General features: G+C 44.3%; 1 protein-coding gene across 3 annotated transcripts in view; it reads right to left on the reverse strand.

Moving 5' to 3' along the window:
• Positions 1-22714, reverse strand: part of JARID2 (jumonji and AT-rich interaction domain containing 2) — a 226813-nt gene that overhangs the window by 10860 nt on the left and 193239 nt on the right. For 2 of the 3 annotated variants that reach the window (XM_037379183.1, XM_037379185.1), the window contains exons 7-14: positions 20766-21783; positions 16053-16552; positions 10781-10873; positions 10225-10343; positions 9979-10049; positions 9018-9132; positions 4597-4702; positions 3566-3748 (exon numbers count right to left, since the gene is read on the reverse strand). In XM_037379183.1, coding sequence (XP_037235080.1) covers positions 3566-3748; positions 4597-4702; positions 9018-9132; positions 9979-10049; positions 10225-10343; positions 10781-10873; positions 16053-16552; positions 20766-21783 — 2205 coding nt within the window. The remainder of the gene's footprint in view (positions 1-3565; positions 3749-4596; positions 4703-9017; positions 9133-9978; positions 10050-10224; positions 10344-10780; positions 10874-16052; positions 16553-20765; positions 21784-22714) is intronic. The other variant, XM_037379184.1, reaches the window with a different exon arrangement.

The following is a 22714-nucleotide window of genomic DNA, read 5'->3' on the forward strand; positions in this document are numbered from 1 at the left end:
TTTTGCCCGTGCAGCCTTCCAAAATCTGCAAGGGCCAGGGGCCACGACCTCACTGCAAAAGCCGTGATGATTGTCCTGCTCTTGTCCATTTCTTTCTTTCTTTTGGCCTTTAGGAAGTTGGTCTTTGAAATCTCTTTTTGGTCTGCACTTGTGTGCATTTACATGCATCTTACTAGAGCGATCGTTTCACTTGCATTTTCATCTTCTGGACACAAAAGGGAGGGTTTGGTCTCATTTCGAACTCCTTTCTCCTGGTGTTCAGCCACGCCAAGTTTAGCAGGGGGGTGCCTTCTGAGGTTTGTTTTTTTCTAGCCATGTGCATCTGTTGTGTGCCTCTAACGCGGCATCTTTAAGCAATTTCTACGCTGCACGCAAACACTGAACCCTTCTTTCTGCATTCCCAATTTAACAAGCTGCCTTGGCTTTACGTGAGGCTGTCTTTTGAAATGAAACACCACAGCAGCGTGTACTGTGCCTGTTGCTGCTTTTTCAAGGTTCATAATCGCTGCTCACCATCACAGCACAGCTATTTGATAGGGATGTTCTGAACTGGGCTCCACCACTGCTGAGAAGTGAGACGACGGCTGCTTCTCCTCACACGGATCTCCTGACTAGCTGCTCCCCAAAGCCATTTTGCTTCTGGCATCACCCCCCAACACAGCCGCTATCCCAGCTAAGGGGAGGAGACCAGCACTTCCCATTGCCATCGTCATCTCCCGTCCTCCCAGGTTTTCTCCCCTCCTACAGTACGACACAGGCTATGCCCACACCATCCAGCATGGCAGAGCAGGGGGAGTGGATGTGCAGAGCGGTACAGTTGGTGCTGAGGACCCAAACGCACCACCAGACACGCGGTGTTTACTTTACTGGTGGCTTTACTTCAGAGCAGCCTCGCCTGGTCCTGTGGCCACGTGGCCACCAGTGTTTGGAGGACATCAGGTGCACTTCTGGAGCGCGTCCGCCCGCGTGGTTCCCTCTGAGAAGCACCCAGCCTGCGCAGGCTGACAGCTCTGTGACAGGAACCAGGCAGTGGGAATCCTGTGGCGTTGCAAAGGCACGTTCCTCTCCCAGACTAAAACTTCAGGGGCATACGTGTAGAATCACAGAATGGTTTGGGTTGGAAGGGACCTTGAAGATCATCTAGTTCCAAGCCCCTGCCATGGACAGGGACGCCTTCTGCTAGACCAGGCTGCTCAGAGCCCCGTCCAGCCCCGCCAGCAGCAGCACAGTGCTAATACCATGCTTTTCCTACCTAGGACGGGAAGATCGGGGCACAGGGCTTCTGTCACTGGTGACAGAGTTAAACCTGGCTTACCTGACCGTAGCTCTGTTCTGCGGGCAGCAGTTCTGCCCTCACTGGATGACTAACTCCATCTTTCCTACGTACTTCGCCCTCCTGTACTGCAGTACCGAGTCTCCTCTTCCCACCAAGTTGCCGGCAGGCCCTATACTGCCAAAGCCTTCCTTTAAAACCAGACATTCCTCCTGATTTCCAAACCTCTAGACCAGAGGGCATTTACCCCAATATCCTGTTCTCCTGTTTCCTAAATGAGTTTTACTGACTTTGCCCAATGCCTTATTTGAGAATATGGAGTTATTCCTTTGCCATTCCAAACAAACTCTTCCACCGCACCTGTAAACCTCCTCCTCATCCTTAGTTTAAAATTTCAAGAGCTCTTACGGTGTTTTTTACAAACCAGCAAGCTGGTTCCACGTATGGTTTAGGTAAAACCTGTCTGTCCCTTTACACACGCTTTATACAAACTCTTTTATTCCAACAATTACCCCAACTCCTTATAACTGAAATCAATGCAATTTCAGATGCAGATTTTCATTTTTCCATATATTAAAGGAGATTGAGCAGTCATTCAATACAGAAATGAAACAACATTGTTTAGTGATATAAAGAGAGTCACTATAAAAAAAATCAGGTCACAGCATCACAAAATGAAAACAGAGTTGATGTATCAAACAGCTGAAAACCATCCATATTGCTGTCAAGAACGGACAGACAGGAAGGTACAGTTTTTGTCAGAGTTCATTCACAGTCCAAAAGGGGAATCTTGCTCCTTACACAGAACGTCTCACAATCTCTGAAAAGCACAATGCCAGCCAGCCTTACAAAATGGCAAACTGCCCTGTTAAAGTGAAGGAACCAAGGAAGAACTTCCAAAATTTAAAGGAGTTAAGAACATTGGATAGCTTGAGGAAAGAAGTGGAGCGGGAGGAGAAGGAAAAGAACAATGCAATAGGTGTTTCCAGAGTTATTTTGATACAAACACAGATCTGTGGTTCTTGTAAAGTTTGTGAAAGCTGTGCCTTCAGTTTCCAAGGTGGGTTATCACAGATTGGAATCTGCTGGATTTTCAGTCAGCTTATATTTACCCAGTGCAAAGCTCTTAAAAATTAATCAAAAGAAACTGTTCTTCAGAATTTGAGGCACCAAGAAGAGTTTTTTAATTGCTGCATAGTGATTTTTGTCTCTTACAGGAGTAGCATTTTCACAATATCAAACGAGTTCAGTAGAGTAATAGCTACAGCATATGGAGTTAATATACTTGTGTACCTTCAGACAGAAAAGGTTAGCTCAGAATACTCATTCCTTACCTACACACATATACAATTCCCACCTTCCCCCAAAATAAATCTGTAATAAAATAACCTTTTATTTCAAAGTAAGTTAATATACAGTTAGTATAACCAGGCTGGAAGAATTCCATTAACCCTAAAGAACCAAAACCTAAATGTGGACATATTACATTTAATTGCTTACTAACCACTTGGTCTGAAGCTGTAAATGATAATTTACTAGTGGCTTAGCTATAAAACACTACCAAAATAGCATCTGTAACCCATAGCGTATTTGAGGAGGTTAGGAACACAGTTAGTGACATGTATTCTTTGTCCAAGGATGCAGAAATGTAGCCAAAATCATGACGACTGGACAATTCACCTGTTTGTGTCTGCAGGCAACCTGCCCCGGTTAGTTGCGTGACAAGGGAACGGGAAGGTTTTTTTATTACATCTTAGTATCGGATGGGCTCCTCAGCGAACCTAACGACTTTCAAGTCAATTAAAATTGAAATTGCCCTGATCAACAGCTTTTCCTGAATGAAGGGGCAGAGAAAGAAGCAATACAGCTGTGAGTATTAACTGACTCTGCCTATCATAGGAGCTAACAAGCACAGTTATTCAGATATTTGCACCTGAGATTCTAATGGTTCTAGAAAACATCACTTTAAAAAAAAAATGTAATAATACAATATATTATCATTAGCTCTGAAGGGATTTTTGAAAAGCTTCCTCGCAAACTGGTCTGCAGGCATAACATTCTTCTGAATTTTTCAAATATACAGTGGATTTTAGCTCTCAATTAACAACTCGGTTGCTTTTCTGAAAACACTGGATCATCTTACGCCTGGCAGAACTTTTTAAATTTAGTAAGTCCACAGAAATAGACATAGTTGTACTAGTCTCACACCGCTACTGATCCTGGAATGTCTGGTTTGCTGTCATTTTAGATGGCAGGGCCGTGAATCCATTTTAACTCCTTTTCTCAACTTACCTTGGCTGTTTTAAAGCCCATACTTGTCCACTGGGTGGTAGCAAAGTGAACTGTTTCAGAGACACTATAGCCACAACACACTTTGGACACAAAGGATCCAGGAAAACAGACCACAAACTGCCCGCTCTGCTGTACAGTACGGTGCACCCTGATCCCCTCCTTACACAAGATTTCTGGGGAGATCTGGAAAGACATCAAAGCAAAACAAAACAAGACACACACACACACAAAAAAAAAAAAAAATTAGAACTTTCTTTAACAGTTAGATTCCCTTCCTTACTGGGTAATGCCACATCCCACTTGTGGAAAAAAGCTGTGCTCTGCTAACAGCTCTGCTCCGTGCGCTTTCCCTCTTCCCTTCTGCCCATGCCGAAGTTGAGTATTTGGAGCATGAATTACAGAAGTGGCTCTTTTGAAACCAACAGTTGAAACCTTCCCTTGCCAGAGAATCTCAAACACAACGCCCCAAAACATTTTCATCTACTACTACGGGCAGTAAAGCGGGCCATTCGGCTTGGCACCTCGATCTCCTCAGACCTGGCACTGAACCCACCTTGCTACTGCTCTTCTGTTAGAGGATGTGAACATGGCTGGCCAAGGGAGTCTTGTTTGTCGTGGGCTCCCTAATTTATACTTAAATGCACCGAATGGAAATTGTTATCCACAAAATATAGAAGAGAGCCAAATATACTTTGAAATCCTTTGAAGTATTAGGCTTCTCATATCCATGCTGGCATCATAAAATGTCAATCATGGCAGATAATTGATTATAAAACACTCCCTTTGTGAGGTTAAATACATTATGGACAGTATTAAAAATGGACATTTATTGCACTGTCACATTTATTTTTATTTCAACATGTGAGCCTTGTTAGAAAAATGCCACAGGGGTAAACACTGCAAGCAGAAAGTAGCCAGATTTTAACAACAGCCTCTGCAGCATGGTAGTACAATACAAATCCAAAATAAATCCCCAAGCAACCAGCCTTGGGTTCTCGGATGGGAATACCTCTCCCAGTGTTATAACCTACCATTACATTACTTTCAAGCATTTCCAGCCCTGGAGTGCCATTGGCTTGCAGCAGGGTATGTACCACATCATCAAGTTTGTTCTCCTCCGCAGCAGGAATGCAATACCTGTTGTTTCATCAGAGGAAAAGAGAAAGATTTACTGTGGAGTAAATAACGGGCCACAGCTACACAGGAACAGGCAATTCAGACCAGGGCATTCATTAAAAGAAAGAAATTAAACACAGGCTTTCCCACACAGATCTTTTTGGTGAAATGCTGAGGTTTCGTAGAAAGCTGTTTATTTAGACTCAGTCTGATGGCGTTCACTAGATGCCAAAGGACACAATATCCCCAAAACAGAAATGTGAAAACTCAGTGCTCTGTACAATCAGAGGAGAGACATCAGCAACAGAATGATGATTATTCTAATGGCACCAAAACAGCTATTTTTGGGCAGAAGCTTGCATCTTGTGAGCACCAATGTATGTTCTGTTATCTTTATTGTAAATGGTTGTATTTATTACTGTGCATCAACCAAAGGATCTTTATATTTAATAATGTTTTCTGTTTGTAACAACCAGGAAACCACAAGTCACCTTTACTGTTAGCACACAAAGTAGCCTAAGACCTTCTTGCTTTGCTTACTAACCAAATCCCACATCCCTCCTCTCCCTTGCAAGAAAAGAAAGACCTGACTAAGAGCAGCCAAAGCAGCAGGAGAGATTTAAAACTCTGCTGGGTATGTGCCGAGCTGCACATCCTCCTCTCCTTTAGCAGCCAAGGAGGCAGCTGTCCTCTCTGTGCTCACTGCCAGCAGCATGCTCCCTAGGCAGAAGTGACAAGAAAGAACAGAGAGTCTCAGGTCTTGGCTTCACACATCCAGGGAACTGCTGTTTTGCTGGATGCAGGGAGGTGATACAGTGACAACTGGCTGCTACTCTTGATTGCACCCCGCCAGAAGGGTAACGGTTCATGTCCACCCAGAAGACACCTCTTCCCAAGGTCTAGTAGCTGGTACCTGACAACTGTGAACTGAGCGGTGCAGCTTGGTAAGAAAAACAATGCAAATCCTGGGATTCCCAAACCTGGAGATGCTGCCGTGCTATGCTTTATGTGTGACATTACTTTATTTGGATTTGTTATGCTCAGGCAAGTAAAAAGCATCCCCAGGTTTATCACGCCTTGCCAGTTCACTTCAAGCAATGAGACCTCAACCTGAAGCCCATCTGCCCCCAACACCAGACACACACACACACTCGGAGCCCTTTTTCCAAACCTGGCGACAAGAGAATGAATCTGGAAAGATTTGGGGCAAAGGGTACAGTTCACTCTTCACTCATTGGTCCCTCCATCAATTTCATCAAGTGTTCTGCTGGCCTTATAGACCTTGTTAGGGTATTTACTTACAATGTGCAGGAATATTAATTCTGTATGCATCATACAGAGTTACCCTGCAGGCCGTAGGAGGCTGTACTTCCTATGATTTGACTATTTCCTTACTCTTCACCATACTGATGATAACTTTGATTTGTCTTTGTTGAACTTCAAGTCAAGAACGAAGAGATGACGGATAAACCTGTTTGCCCAGGTTTACACAGACTGACTCCTTACATCTCTGTTGACAATGAACAGGACCTTGCTAAGAAATCCTAGGGTTACAGAGTGCTGAAGTGCAAGAACTACATCTTGATAAGGATCAAGTCCCAACAGCAATTTTATATGCATGCCATGTATCAAATACTTTGTAGTACCTGTGTTCCTAACAGTGACAGTTTCAGAACACTCCATGTGTGTAGCATATTACTCCAGTTACACTGTGATCACAGATTTTAAACAGTGATGGAAATATTTCACATTCCAACCCAGAATATGGCAGAGCCCACTCCTCCCTTTTAAAGTCAGAAAATATAGCTGGAACAGCCAAAATATTCAAGCATGCAGTCCCTCCGGAGACGGGACCAGGAAAAACCATGGGAAGGATGTGTGAGGAGGGGAGGCAGCGCAGGAGTGCATGGGACTATCGGACTGCTGGCAGGACTGAGGAGAATTGGGGATACTTTGCAACTGTGGTATACACTGCAATTTCACTAATTTGCAATTCTTGATGTACCTATAAAAATGGGAAGTGAGCAGCCGGTATAGACTTCTGAGTGTCTGGGGAAGAACAAGGCTTTCTTCTCTCTTTTAACGGGCACTGAGGACACCCCTCCCAGAATAAAAAGGTTAGGTCACTGACCTGCCCTGCATGCAAATTGAGTTCTCCCACTTACTGTTCAGGAGGTAAAACCTGAGAGATTAGAGAGTGACCTGAGCAATCTGCAGGTAAATGAAGCACCACTGATTTTAGTACCACAGGGATCTGTCCCTGGAAGAGAAGACTCGGGGATGCTGGGTGGACTTCACAAGACAGAGGAGAGCTTTGGTGCCCAGTGGCCTGCCTTCGTATCACTGAAGCAGCCACTGAAAGCAATGCTGTCAGGGCTACTCCAGGTATTATGTCAGGCTGAGAGTTATTAAATTCATCTCTTCCTCCATAAAGTTGGATACTTTATTGCAGTATTAAAAGTTGTAATGAGTTAATAATGAATACTAGCCTGACAATTCAGCCTGGCCGCCTTGATGAAGAATAAGCTTTTACAGACAAAGGAGTTGCACTTCTTCCTTCTTATGAGTTATTCCGGCTTACTCACCGTGTTTCATGAAGGCAATCATCCCAACTACACCTGAAGCTATGTCCTTCCACGTATAAGTAAGCCCATCAAGAAAAAGCAAATGGCTTCTTTGGTTTTATTCTTCTCAGCTTGGAAAAACAGGAACAGTAGCTTTCCTAAAACTTTGGCTGGCTGCATTCAAGCCTGTTCAATCCCAAAAGGCGCATGCTTTGACAGGCACAGTATGAAGAGTGGCCTCAGAACTTAATTAGGGGATTCCTCAATGCCTTCTGTTTGGAATTTACTGTCATTTAAGAGTAGATGAATGTCATAGAGAGAAACAGACTCACCTAAGGTTGAGGACAATGGAGCTTGCTCAGCATTTTGTCCTGATAGTATATTATCATAAAAGATTACTGATTCACGGAAGAGGGAGAAGAGCCATGAAATGCCAATGACAGAAACTGACAAACTCCCGGGTCTGCAGCATAATCCAGTGTGTACCTTTACCCCCTGGTATGATCACACACAGAGTATTTCTCCAACTTAAATATTTAGAGATGAGCTCCTGCTTTAATGGTTTCCGCCAGGATTTCAAAGCCTTTTTTTCTGGGCTGTGTACTTTCCCAGTGACAGCTGGGTCAGCACCCCTTGCACCATCAGCAGCTGAGAAACATTAAAGGTAACGGCACCAGTACACACTTTGCACATGAATGAAGAGCAGCTGACACTGCCACTGCCACCATGGGGACTTCTGGGTGCAAAGGGGGCCCTGAGGGCCTTCCCCTGGCACACCACTGAGGAGCCAAGGGCTCCAGTAGTTCAGTGTTCAAGAGAGGAACTGCTGGAACTGCTGAAAGGGAACCAGCTTCTCACCTTCACACCGAGGCACCATTTAAGTACTTTTCTTCTCTGTTTATTGCATTTCCTCTGATCAAGAACCACAGCTACACTGCTTATCATTCATTGCTCTCACTGATGATCCTCTTGGGCAGTAACACCAGTATCACAACAAGCTGTCAGAAAGGCACATGACATGCCAGCAGCACCTGCTTCCTCTAATCCCTCCATCAGCTGTTGTACTTCCATTGCAATCTAACTCATCATCTACAGTAGTATGTACGCACTGAACTCGGGAAGGATTCACTATGTTCAAAAAACCATTTTTAAGCTGAGTATTAACTCTATTTGCACGATTCTACAAAATATGAACTGCAGCTAGCAACTAACTGCTGATGCCCACATAGAGACACTAAAGTGACGTGTAATCCTATTAAAAATTATTATCATGTGATAATTTTTTACAAAAATTGTACAGGAGTAAATACTAGGGACCTGGTAGATACAGAGTTCAAAATGTTTTGCATAAACGAAGAAAGCAGTGCCTATTCAGTCAGAGCATGGATTCAATTACTTTACAAGTGGCAATACGGAGCTAGCTGACAAGTGTCCTCGTCAGCCTAAGGAAAGCCTGCCTTGGCTAGCTGTCACCTGGCTTCTATGTCATGAAAACTTTCCACGGATAAAAGCCTACGTCAAGGCAGAAACAGTTTATTGCTAAATACCTTTGAAGAGAGCGTGGAAGATAAACGTGAAACTTTCCTTCCAGGAAAGGGTGTTTCATGACTTCAGTTTATATTACATTTCCCCATTAAAACCGTAACCACACGCACCGGACCTTCTCTAGTGAGATTCACTCCCACAAAAGGCACTACACGAGCTGCTGCTAACACAGCCTCCAGCCAGCCACTGCGGTGAACGCAAAGGAAACCAAACACAGGAATACCTACCAAATGCAATCAGCACCAGTGTGTAAGTAGTCAATGTATGGAAGGTGATTTTGGTCTCGAGACCAGCATGAGGTAGAAAAGACCATGCCAATATTTAGCCAAGGAATTGTCACTCCTAAAACAAAAAGATTGAAAAGGAGTTTTGAGTAACTGCAGTTTCTAATTAAAAGATAGTTTGAGGGGACATTTCAGTTGAAAAACTTGTTCTACCCACGAGCTGACCATTAAGTTTTAAGTCTTCCTACCACAGTGAATAATTCACAGAAAAGTAATTTAACAAATTCAGCATTTTCCACTAACAAAGTATCTACCAGCCAATTACAGTGCCTTTGAACATATTTGTTTTCTAACAGCTGTAAAAAAATTTCATTCTGTAGAGAGTTTACTAATACCCGTAATTCAAGCTCAACACCACTGATCAGAGGAGGATGCTTCACGTTGTCATGGGTACACGTCCTTGTAAGCAGGTATCCTGTTTCCCAGCTGGTTAGTGCATGCTCAGCACCAGCACAGCAGACTGAATTATGCTTTCAGCTGATGTTTCTACCAGTGAGCTGCAATGGCAAATACACAGCTGGAGGAGTCGTGACAATTCTTTTAGAAAGCTTGTGTGCTGCTTTGCCCAGCACGACAGACTTAGGTTTGCAAGGAAGGAAGCTGCACGGCTCTGTCCTTCGTCACCCTGACACAAAGCAAGAACACAGATACCAGCAACAGCAGAAAGAGATACAGCGAGTACAGCTGGTTCCTCCCAGGTATACGGTCTCAGCTATCCGTTAATTCTTTATCTGTACACCTGCCTTCATTCCTTTAAATAAATACCGCCTGCTACATACTACTGCGTGTCTGCCTGGTCAGCCAGCGAACAGAGGGGCCAGAAAGAGGGAGAAGACTTTGGTGACTACACCACCACATTTAGAGATAACTTAGACCCGATGGAAACGTAGGAAAGAGACCTTACCAGGCACAGCACCAAGATGTCGCAGGATGGATCCTGTATTATTAGGAAGGACTGTGAGGTTCCACCCATGCCTGTGTAAGGGGTGACAGAGATGCAGACACGTCAGTGCACGTTCCTGGTGCCAACATCCCCCGTGCCAAGCTCCTCTGCTGGCCTCGTAAACCCCACCCCCCCCCTCCCCCCTCTGCTCAGCACAACGGGGCAGCAAGCACAAGTCCACAAAGCGGGAGGATTTGGTGATCTTACCTTGAAAATGGTTCAGATTTTCCCACAGGAAAGCCACTCCCGTGGGTGTTGGTATCTACTTTTCCACAATGCACTGCTACGTGGCAATCTTTCTGTTCCACTATCCGCCAATATTCTTGCTGTGGTAAGAGAAAGTGGTAATGCATTTTTAATTCACTGAACAAGTTATCTCTCATTAAAATATAAACCCCAGAAATTTACAGGGCTTTCATGACCTCAGTGTAATTCAACCTAAAACACCACTTAAAAGTAAGAATATAAATACATAAAAGTAACAATTGTTTGGGAAGACAGAATTTAGGTCCTCTTGACTCCTGTGCTTCAGCACAGGACGGATTAAGACTTCTTTCTCTCCTTCAGTTCCTCAACACCTTTATTAAAAACATCAAAAAAAATTAAAAGGAAGAATCAGTACCATGTCCATCTAACCATTTATTTTTCTCCCATGCTAGACAGCTTTAAACTGTTTATGGTAATGCCTGAACGTCAACTGTTCTGAATCCCCATATTCAATTCCCTGAAATAAAACTTTTACCACCCTGTGTGCTGGCCTCACCTCTACTTCAGCTACTGTAGGCTCCTTTGTGAAGCACATGTTCATGATGTTTCTTGCTGTTCGGTAGAAGGTTGTTAAAGAAACAGACCTACCCTGTGGAAAAAGAAATTAAAAGTGAAAAAAAAAAACCACCCCAACATGCCTCCATTCCTCCTGACCACACTCTTTACTCTATGCGATCAACCCCAGACCACAGTAGGGGGAAAGAGGGCAACATCTCCAGAACACTGTGGGTCTAAAGCTCGTTTCTTATCTAAGGGAAAATACCTCAAAAGCAACAGAAATTTAATCACATTGAATCACCAAACCAACCACCTAGGCGGCCAATGGAATGCCCCCAGAAGTCCACGTATACTGCTTTGTCCAGCACAATGCTCTAGGTTTGATAAAGACAGACGACAGACATGGCCCAGCTTTCTGTGACAAGTTGCAAAGGACCCAGCTGGCAGCCCTACCTGCATTTTACAATCAAATCCAATACGTGATGGAAGGACCATGGCTATGCTCTTTCTATACAGAGAAACAGGTGAAAAAACCCAGGAAATTCACAGAAATGTTCAACGTCAAACTGGTATTGTATGTGATGGAAGGGGGTTGCCAAACGCAGGGTTTACCAAGACTGCTGTAATTCCCTGCTCACAAAAACGAGTTATGCTCAATTCAATAAAAGCTGGAATAAAATGTAAGGAACCAGGACTTGTTATTACATGGCTGAGAAAAGTAAAACACAGTCAAACTGCCAAATGAGCATGCTCTTTCTTGGCACTGCTGCAGGAGCTCTGCGAGAGGCTTGGGTTTCTGCCTGAGCTATACTAACTTTCTGGATACCTGCTTTCACACATACCTAGAACGCCAGATGCTCTGGGACGCGGCCTCAAAGGCTTTCAAGGCAGAGGCACGAGAACCCACTTGCTCCTTTCAGCCCAGAAATACAGGTATGCCCAGACAGGGCCAATCCTATCTCGATCTCCACCCCACAGCTGGAGAAACATCCTGGGAAGCAGTGAGCCAGGAGAGCTGGCAGGCACCACACTAGCTGCTGGGGCCATACTGGTTTGTGGGCATCACTACAGGCAGACACAGCCTTGCTATGCAAACATGAAAGTGAAAATATCTTTGACCCCTCACCAGATCTACTGTTCCTTCCTCTAACTCCCATCATGTCAACTGGTTGCCCATCTGAGCAACCACAGACTTAAAAACTCCATGTAAATGAACATTTTATTACTCAGACTATTACCTTCCTAGTTTTTCAATTATGAAACAGATCTGCCAAACCACCTCAGCCTTTTCTTCTGCTGAATTTATTTAAGAACTATGCCCAAGAGTAAACTAGAAACAACTATACAAGCAGCTTTTCCCCCAGAGGCCAAGTCTATCGCTTTGCCATGCCCCTACGGTTGTAACATTGTCACTTTTTAATTGAATACAGCATAATTAGCTGTAACAAAAAAGTTTGTGAAATGCCCGGGGCCTGGGGCCCTCTGATTCCCATAAACTTCAGAGTTGGATTCTCTGCGATACAATAAGCAATTTCCTTCATCTTTTAATGCCCTCATGAATCATTTATTGAGGCAGCCTTTTACAACAAAACCTCTTGTAAAATGCGGGACCCGCACCAGCAGTCATCACACCCGAGCACAGACTGCACCGCTCGCAAACCAGCACACGCTCTGCAGCAGCTTCCTTGGCACACCTACTCGCCTCTTCCTCTCATCTTATACAGAAAAACAAGAGTAAGGACTCATCTTCCAAGATTAACCATGTCTTTCCATTTCTCACATAAGCAGCAAGCAAGAAAAAAGGAAGTGGAAAAACTGAACAGTTCAGCCTTTTAAAATCGCACATACCCATTTCTTCCTCCATCAAGAACTCGGTACATTTCTAGTCTCCTAACAGTTGTAACATAAAATAAACAGCTGAGGGGTTTTTGTTGTCTTTGTTGTTTGGTTAGGGTTTGTTTTTTTTTAATCTGAGGGATCTCATAAAATGTTTTAATACCAACACAGAAAATAATCCAAAATGCATTTTAAGCAGAACACAAAATAAATTGATGAAGACTAAAATACCCTTTTCAATGCCCTCAAAAATATCTCAGCAGTTTGACAACCGTCCCGAGAGCTTCAAGCTCCTGAGCAGGGTCTCTGTTGCTGTGACAATATGACAGAGGAAGGTTTAAGGAATAAAATTTCCTATTTCCTCTCTTGATCCTTCTTCATAGCCTCTATGTTTGCCATGAGAGACAACCCAGAGCATCACCACCACCGAGCGCGGAGGGAAAGCACAGAGAAGGATGCTGCAACACTATGAATGCTGAAGACATTAAAGCAACCATAAACATGAGCAGAAGACAGATTTCACAGTAAGTCACAGGCAGGAAGGACTCCTGTTAAGCAGAGTCCAAAAATGCCGAGTCCCTGGCTGAAGAGAGCTCAGCACGGGGCTTCTGGGGCAGTTTCATGCGAGGGGTGGCACAACTTGCGCTGCTGCTTTCTTCCGCCTGCCCCTCTAACGGGTCTGCTAAGAAGCCTGCAGTTTGTTCTGTATGGCAACAAATGCTGTTTTCAGTCAGCTCCGGTACAGATTTTCAAATATTTTCAGAGCCAAAACTGGGGAAAGAAGAGCAGTGAAAAATCTTCCAGTAGATCCTGCTTTGATGACAGCAGCTTACTTCACGTACTTACAAGCGACGACGCTGTACGAGGTAGAAAAGCCATACATTTAGGAGTAAAGAAAGCAAGTGCAGCAGCCCGCAGCACACACTTAAAAAGCACAGCAGGTCTTACAGCCTGGCAAGGAGCAACACTGAAAATAATTTGGGAGCCCTGGCAGCAAGTCAGCTGAACACAAAGGAGATTTACTTTAACCTTGACATGCGATATGGTGGTAACTGCTCCTGGAAGACTGGATGTCTCGTTCTAAAAACATGTTCCAGCTCAAGCACGTGCTGACTGCACAAATTACTGTGTGAAATCCTAAATGTATGGCCCCTTCATGGTCTGAAGCATAAACTTGATGGCCTAAACTGGACTACAACCACATGATTAGCATGTTCTCCTCCAGCCCTCGATCTATGGACAGGGGCATTTATCAAAGAGGGGGGGTGTGGGTGTGCTTTTTTGTTGTTGTTTTGTGTGTGTTTTTTGTTTTTAATTAGAATTAGCAATGTGTTTTAGAAAGGAACTATTACCATCCCTCCATCTGTGGGAACTGTAACATGAGGACACGTCTGTTAAACAACTTTCAGATTTTATCAGAAACATATTAATAGGTAAAGAACACTCCCTCCTCCACAGACACACGCACAGAAGGACACCATCATTCAAGAAAAAAAGAGAATGAAGGATTAAAATTCTTCTTTCATAAAATGCCATGAAGTACCCTCTGCTTAAATCTGTAAGCCAGCACCACCTCCCCTTCAGTCTTATTAAAAAGCCTAGTGATGAGCTGCAGTCATTTCACAAGTCTTGTGGATTACTCTGATGAATCAAGACTGTTGCATAATTTTGTATTTCTATGTCTTGAAGCTGCTCTAAGTGACATAACCAGTTCTCACCATCAGTCCTACAAGGCTTTCGGCCAAGTGCTGTGGAAATGATGCTACATGCCCCTCCCTGCACGCAGACTGACCCCCAGTAAGTCCCTCAGGGCGCTCCACAACAGGGATCTCTCCAGAAACCCCCTGCAGATTTGCTTCCCCCCCCATTTTCTCCCTGGTCCATCGCCTGTGACAACAGTCCCCAGTCTGCACCACACACGAGCGTGGGGTGGGATGCAAACGGGTAAGCCCCAGTGTCCGGGAAGCGGCTGTCACTCGCGTGGACAACCCCAGGAGTTGTCGGGTGGCTCCGTGTGCTGCAGCTGCTCTGGTGGCTGGGGGGAGCGCTGGCCCACAGGCCCAGCCATGCTCATCTCAGCTTCTGGGCTCGGAACAGCAGTATTTCTACCGGGTATTGCTGGACCCACACAGGGTCTGATGCTGTCAGTACCGCCAGTGCTTTTTGGGCAGCAGCAGCAATTTAGGAACTCTCAGCCTTTTGGGGTAAAGAGCTGGGGCTCAGCAGACTCAGGCTGGTTATACTACCTGTGCTAGTCTAGACGTGATTAGGATACTGCTCACAAATCCTGGTCTTACTTTGTGTCTTCTAAACTTTAACCTGGGACTCGCACTGGCCCACTAAGCCTGAGGTTGTTCATACAGCAGTCATGGTAAATTGTATCTAATTTTTCATTTAACATCATTAAGCACAGGATATTAAGCACAGAAATGCCACTTCACTACTCACAAACATTCCTGTCATTAGATAAGCTTCTCTCCAACAGCAGCATGGCGAAAAGATTGCTTTTCAAAGGTGGGATTGAGGCCAGAGCTCCTGAGTTAAAGAATTTCAGGGCTGACAAATCATAACAGGCTGCAAAAGAAACCTGAAGCAAGCTTTTAAAGCCCAAGTCATGAGCTCATGCGGTCCCTAAATAGCTTAACAATAAGCCACTTTGGGCTATCTGGCTTCATTTCCTGGTGATGGAAGTGAGATGGGAAGGGGAAGAACAGCGCATTCCTGTACTCGGCACAGACACTCAATGCTGTATTTCTCTCAGAGCACGGCTACACATTCCAGCACAACTCAAAACTGCACTGCAAGTCGCAGTGCCAAGTCCTGCTCCAAGGTAAGAGACTGCCAAATAAAAGCGAGTGGAAGAGTCAGCATTCCTTCGCAAATGGATGTACTCGGTATGTGGAGGACTGAGCGTCCATGTGACAGTTACTGCTGAGCAAAATCTGGCACCATGGATGAAAATATTGTTTGCATTTCAATTTGTCCTTTCCAAATGTAGTAGTATTTTTAGTGATGTTAGTTTTGATGTGGAGTGCTACTTCACTCAACAAGAGACTTGCAAGAAGGAGGAACAAGAAAGCAGAACATTACTTTAAATGTCACTAGAAAATGAAAATAAAAACTGTCTGCAAGGATAATTGGACAGAACTATTCAGGGAACCTCTCACAAGGAGATGAAGAGGGGCAGAGCCCAGTGCATCCTGTTACGACAGTTAACACCTTCCAGCTTTTCCAGACATCCCACAAGAGCCAGGCAGATCAGGATAAAGCCACCAGACCACCCAGCTGTGATAGCCGCTGGCTGCGCTGCTGCCTTGGGGGTGGCACTACAGCCCACCAGCTCTCCCCAGCCGGCTGGGTTAGCACCCGGATGCCACCCAGATGACAGCACCATCAGTTCTGCAAAACAAAATCGGCAGAGCCCGCCTCGTTACCTTGTATATACACTTGTGTAAGTCGCTAAGAACTCCCTCCTCCTCCTCCTCGTCCTCCTTCGTGGTCTCCTTTTCCTGAGCAAAGAGCCGCCGCCTGCCCGTCTTCAGTGGGACGTCAACTTCTTTCAACTTGTTGCGGAAGCCATTTTTGTGAACCACGCCGTTGATGAGTCCGTTTTTGGGCTCAAACCGGGGCAAGGAATGGAACTTGTAGGCATTCTCCGAATGTCCCTCCAAAGGTCCTTTCCTCTTCTCCAAGATTTCCTTTTCCAGCAAGACCTCCTTCTCCAGTTTCTTGTGCTCCTCGGGGGAGAGGGAGTCGTAGGAGAGCAAGTACTGGCAGTAGGCTTCTTGCAGCTTGGCCAGCCTGTCCTGTGCAGTTTTGGGGATGCGCAGCATGTCTGCCAGCTTGTTCCATTTCTTGAGGTCAGTCACTTGCTGCATCCCCCCCATCTCGTTGATCAGCTGGACGAAGCAGGCCAGGTCGAGCTCACAGCCTCCTGGGGTCCACGTGTGCCAGGCAGCAGAGGTGGGGAAAGGGAAACACAGGAGCAGGTTAGGAAAGCTGCAGGCGGCTCACATCAAGCATGCTACTAGGCTGGGCACATACAGGATGTGCCACCTGTACGGCTCCGGGCACCGGTGCAGGATTGTCCCTATTTTGTACGCCTCCTGCTAAGACAGGCATGTTCCACTCGTTTGCTAGCTTAATTCATACAGCAGATTATACCTTGCTATTTGCAACAGCCTTCCTTACGGTTAAATTTGCTCTCCTCCTTGAGTTTCATTCCCTTCTCTCCTCAGACCACCCCCAGCTATCTCCTGACACATGTCTTTCCCCTGGTCATTACCCAGCAGAAGGGGAGAGAAGAGCTGCCCAATTCTTTAAAAACCCACACGCTCCCACCCTCCCCTTGCCCACCACCAGTCCCACGTCTGGTTTATACCAGCAAGAAGCAAAACAAGTGTCGAAGATGGGTACTGGTAATCAAACCCACAAGTACCTATCCTTTCTGGAGATGAACCATCAGATATCTAATGGCTGCACAACGATTTGAATACAGTTAGTATTTAAAAGGAGCACATAACATCCTTAATTTCACTACAAGTAAAAAAATCCTTTAAAAAAAACCAAGGGAGGCAGGGGGCTTGCTTGGGGTTGGCGCCTGCATTAGAAAGTTCCAGGCACACCATCCTTCCAGTTTGAGACCATTCATATTTTATACTCCATTATGGTTTCGTACATTTTAAGACGACTGGCACATTTCACACTCCAGACAAAAAATAAAGATGGAGGATTATACAAAGTGCAGCATAAAAAGCAGCCAAATGGATGAGGAACAATAAAAGAAACATCATAAATACTCTCAAAGCACAGAAATAAATCATCAGTAGAAAGAGGGAAGAAATGGACCAAAGACCACCTACAATTCAAGAGGACACTGCTGAAGGAAAAAAGAGAATTAATACAAACTCACATTAACATTGCTGCCACCACATTGTCCCTCCTTGCCCTTTTTCTTTGAGACGAGTAAAAAAACATTACGCCATAGCTGTTTCAGAGCACTTAGAAATGCTGTTATACAACAGAGAAGTGCAAGAAGCAGCATTATGGTAAATATTTACTGCAGGATGCAAGGCTAGAGCATCTTAAGGGCCAGTCGTATCATCTTGTTTGCTAGCGCATGCAGTGTCACTTTTATTACTTTTTTCAGACTACCCCGTGCTACATCTTGGACACTTCATGGGCGCTCCCAGTTTTCCTTCTTCCCTTCACTCCCCCTCTCGTGCCAATCCAGCAAGGAGGGACATTCTGGGATGACAAGGGCTGTGACTGCCACAGAGCAGTGCCAGGGGCTGCTCGCCAGCGCAGCCTGCACAGGGCAGAGGTGTGACAAGAGGGGACAGGATTTTGGCTGCAGCCAAAACCAAGGGCATGGCTTTGAGCAGCATATGACAAGGGTGGAGGCAGGGCTGTGGGGCAGCAAATTTATCCAATTTAGTAATTCTTTTTTTGGGTGGCTGTCAAAATGGTCAAGTCTTGAAGGTGAGAAAAGGTAAACACCACTGGATAATAAAAGAAAGGGAAAAAAAACCAACCCAAAACCCCAAAAAAATTTTCAAAAGATTTTCCTTCTTTCCTCTTTAACATTCCCCATAAAATAGCTTTCAAGCTGGCCTCTATTACAGGCTGTTACTTTTTTGGTCTAGTGTTTTATATGCACAGTTCACAAATACGCTGAAGGCATAATTCAAGATGGCTTTCCATCCCAATAGATTCAGCGACCTACAAAAACCAGAGTAATATATTCCCAACCTTGAAAGAAGTGTGGTCCAGGTTTAACATTATATGTGTTCTCCAGTGGGACAAATAGTCCACACCCAGCTCAAGGCTCTAGTTTCAATACTGTTTATGAGCTATTTAAGAAATGCGATTTTTTTCCCGCATCACGGAATGGTTGCTCATAATCACTCGGCAATACTACGGCTCAAGTAGCACATCATTCAGTCGGAGCCTCGCGAATCTGGCAGATCCTCCACAGGGCCAGCTACAGCTAAGGTTTACAAAGTGGTCTCAATTATAATTCCATTTCACACAGTCATAACTTTTGGAAGCATTTATATCTCAGCCTGATGTTTTCCAGGATTGACCTAAGCTTGTGGCTTAAACTTTCCTTGAAAGGCTGAAGGGGGGTGGGGGTGGGGGGAAGAGTTTTAACTCCATTTATAAGCACCTATAGCAAAATGGCTTAAACAAGAGAACTGGCAGATGTTATGCAGAAGGTGTTGAATTTCTTTTTAAAATTATCTTAATTTCACTAAGTTGGAAATATTTTTAAACTGCCTAGTGAGCAAGCTCATTTAAAAAAAAAATAGCCTAAATCTTCAGGTATGCATTTAATACCAAATGCTGGCACTACACAAGTTGTTGGCAAAACTCCCACTTACTTCAATGAAAATGTGATTTGGCCATGAAAGGAGGGACATGTATGCGTGTCGACTTAAATAAGTCTGCACTTAACACCAGATTATTTTATATTTTTCCTGCTGGAATCAAGAGATTTCTCATCGTTGTACACTGATGATCTCAAGCTTCTTTTCTCCATTTTGTTTTTAATTTTAAACACAAGACAGGTAGGAAATTAACTGCAGAAAGGATACATGGAATGCAAATTTTTTAAGAGACCACTGTTTACTCTGGTTATATGGCACCCAGCAGAATAGAATCCTTGTCTATTAATTAGGCTCTTAGGTGCTTAAATAATACAAATAATTAACAGTAATGCCATCTTAATGCTGAGTTAAGGTATTTCATTAAAAAGTTAACATTGTTCCAGGAGCGTTAATCGGGCTGTCGTGCACATTTTCTTCTCTCTCTTGCCAATGTAAATTTAATTTGTTGTTCTTCTCTATTAGCATACAACCATTGCATACATTAGGCATACAAAATGTTCACTTATTGCTGCTTGAGTGATTTTAATTTTCAGATTTCCTTGAACATTTTTGCATGGCTATTGCAACAGAGCACTAACCCTCATTCCTCCTCCTTAAATTCTGTCATTTCTCTGCTGTGCCCTGCATCAGTTCACCATAAACTCTGCCATCTCTTTGTGCTCTTTTATGCATTTTCACTCATGTACCATATGTGATATAAAATACAGTCTGAAAACACAGGGGGGTGGGAGGGTGGGAAGTGTTGTGAACAGTTTAAACAGAAAAGTGTGTCCTTTAATCCAACTAGTGTTGATAGCTGCCTCTGATGGGATAATGCCTCAAAGGCAAAACTCTAGCCTCAAGTTGCAACATGCAGGTCCTGTAAGCTCCGACTCGAAACACATCAAAAACAAAGGGAAGGGCTACACAAAAATTAAAACCACAAGTTTGTTACTATGTCATGGCTGCTGAGGCAGTACAGATGGAGGTGGGTCATTCAACAGTTCATTTGTATGCTGCTGTTGTCATGTTTTTACAAACTATTGTCACATTTTTGTCACGTGTCATATTTGACAGCAGACCATAAACCAAGAATTCTGTTAAATAAGTGATTCTCACTCAGGCATTAGCCCTGGCAGACACCTGCTGGGAGAAATAATGAAACCTCCATTTTGCAATCAACTACATTTTACTGCCTATTCTTGACACTTAATGGTTGTTAAATGTCAGCAGGTCACTGCAAATTTGTGATTTTAAGTGTCTGAGTACCCAAACAGAAGTCAGTTCTGAGATATTTTTTTTCCCCTTGGTTAAATGCTTTTAAAGGAAGGTGGGGGGAGATTTGTATTAAAGCTTGGCAGCACTGCAACCTCTTTGGAAAACATCTTTGGAAAGGTCCAAAAGATATTCTGAAGCAACATTTAAAAACATTGAATAAAATACAGGTATCGATATCTGTAGTTGTACTACCTACAAAAATAAACAGCAGGGAAAGGAGAAGATCGTGAAATCTGGAGACCAAGACACCACACCACGTTGTTTTTTTTCCCGGGTGAAATGAAGAGCAGGCCGGAGGAAAGTGGCGATATAAAGTCTCTCTGGAAAGCTCTCCGACAACCTACCTGCATCGTGCCTGACCAATGGATAAAGAGAGAGACCCAGAGCTCTGCAGCATTAATTGAACAGGGGTTCGGTTAAGCATAAAGGCAAACGGAGCATAAAGTTGTATACGGACACTAACAAGCAGCGGCAAAAGGCCAATGAAACCACAGCCCTTACCTATGAGTGGGAGTTCGTCCATGGTAATGCCCTGAGATTTGAGGTGCTTCTTGATACAGGCCAGCCGCTGCACGTTGGGTCCCCAGCGCCTGCCTAGCTTGTGTATGTGCTGAATCTGTGTCACAAACCGCATTTCATCATTTAGCTTGCACTCAGGTCTCCAGTCTGGAGGAGGAATCACCCTGCACATCCCATACTTCTCTACCTGAGCTCGGACTGACTCAATGTATATCAGTGGGTCATGAAATTCCTTGGTGGAGGGCCTAAGGATGGGAATCTCCCCCAGCATCCCCCACCCAGACTTACTACTGCCCTTTTCGTGCTTTCCCATTGAGTCTTGTGGCTTGTGCAAGGACTCCGCTTGAGAGGTAGAACGATTTTCACAGGAGGCATTTTCAGTTTTGCCATGTGCTTGTTTCCCTGGCGTACTCTTTCCAGCAGTGGCTCTTTTCGGCCTATTTCTTTCCAAACTCTTCTCTGGCACTTCCTTTTTAAGGTGTCCATTCAGCAAAGGCTTTTCTACGGCTGCCTTTTTGCTGGCAGCTTCTGCCAAGTTGATGGCCCCTTTCATTCTCTTGGTGGGCGACTGTATTTTGTCTATGTGATTCGTCTCTTCCAGCCTCCTCTTCGAATTGCGCAGCCCCTCCCTTAACTGTCTCCCCACCTCCTTAGTGCATGTCTTTTGGTTCAACTTGCCATTGACTTTTACACCATTAACAGCGGCATTGTTAGACTTGGATGCTCCAAGGGATAGCACCTGTTTGCGGGTTTTTGCATTGCTACTTTCTATTTTCCCTGAGATTGTGTGGTTGACAGGTGAACTGGGTTTGTGGTGATTTAGTTTGGTTTCCTTGACCAGTTCTTTCTTGGCTTTGGTGTATGTGACAGTTCCCTTTGTCACTGTTGCAGTGTACTTCACAGTTTTGGACGGTGAAGGTCTGACCTCTCTCATCTTTTTGGCACTGGCTGCATTTGCACTCGGAGATGACATTCGAGTGATTCCATTGACTTTAGAAACCTGCAATACCAGGAGTGTCGCACGGGGAGCAGAAGGAAGGAAAAAGAAAACAGAAAAGTAAATTAATAACATTACCACTCAGCCACGGCATTCCAGTCGCTGGACAACCATACTCTGCAGTCCTGACTCCTGGCCCCTTTGTACAATCCTCATATAACAGTTTCCACCCAGGCAAGAGGAGGGACTGGGCATTTATAATAAACAAGTACAAGAGAACTGTTGTGTTTTTTTTAAAAAACAAACTGAAGAGTCCCCACATAGCCAATTTTGGAGGGTACGAAGCCTCTGGCATTCAGGGTGAGCTCCCTTGCACCACCCCCTCTTCCCTGTCTGCCTGAAAGCCTGTCACGGTACCACAAAACACAGGTAGCCCGATTTACAAACTAACACTTTCATTACATTCTTTTCTGGCCCTCAGGCACCACCTCTCTCCCACCCAACTTCCCTTAAGTGCACACACAGTTTAATACTTCTTAGCAGACAAACTAGCCAGCGTATACTATCTACTCAAACTGGAATGGACATATCTTGCAAAAAACACACACTGAGATTGAAACTAAACCTCTGTCTATACATACACACATATAAAAAGAAATATTGAACACATTATGCATCTAACAGATCAGGACAACCATGAAGAATCCAGTCTATCACATATATAAAATCTTGGGAGGCATCTTGTTCCTGAAGTTATTAATTTGAAATAAAAATGCATACAGCAGTTCAATGCATTTTTTGAAAGTTTGATATCTGAGCAGTTTTGCTGACACACATTTATTAGATCATATTCATCACCCACTAAAATGTCATTGCAACTTGAAATTGCTAGACTCCACTGCTTCCTGTTAGACATTTAAACCCAGCTATGAAACTAGAATTTGTACTTTCACTGTAAGACGTGTTAAGCACTGAAAACAACCCTCAGCTTCGA

Source organism: Falco rusticolus, chromosome 3, assembly GCF_015220075.1.
Source record: "Falco rusticolus isolate bFalRus1 chromosome 3, bFalRus1.pri, whole genome shotgun sequence".
Lineage (NCBI taxonomy): Eukaryota > Metazoa > Chordata > Aves > Falconiformes > Falconidae > Falco > Falco rusticolus.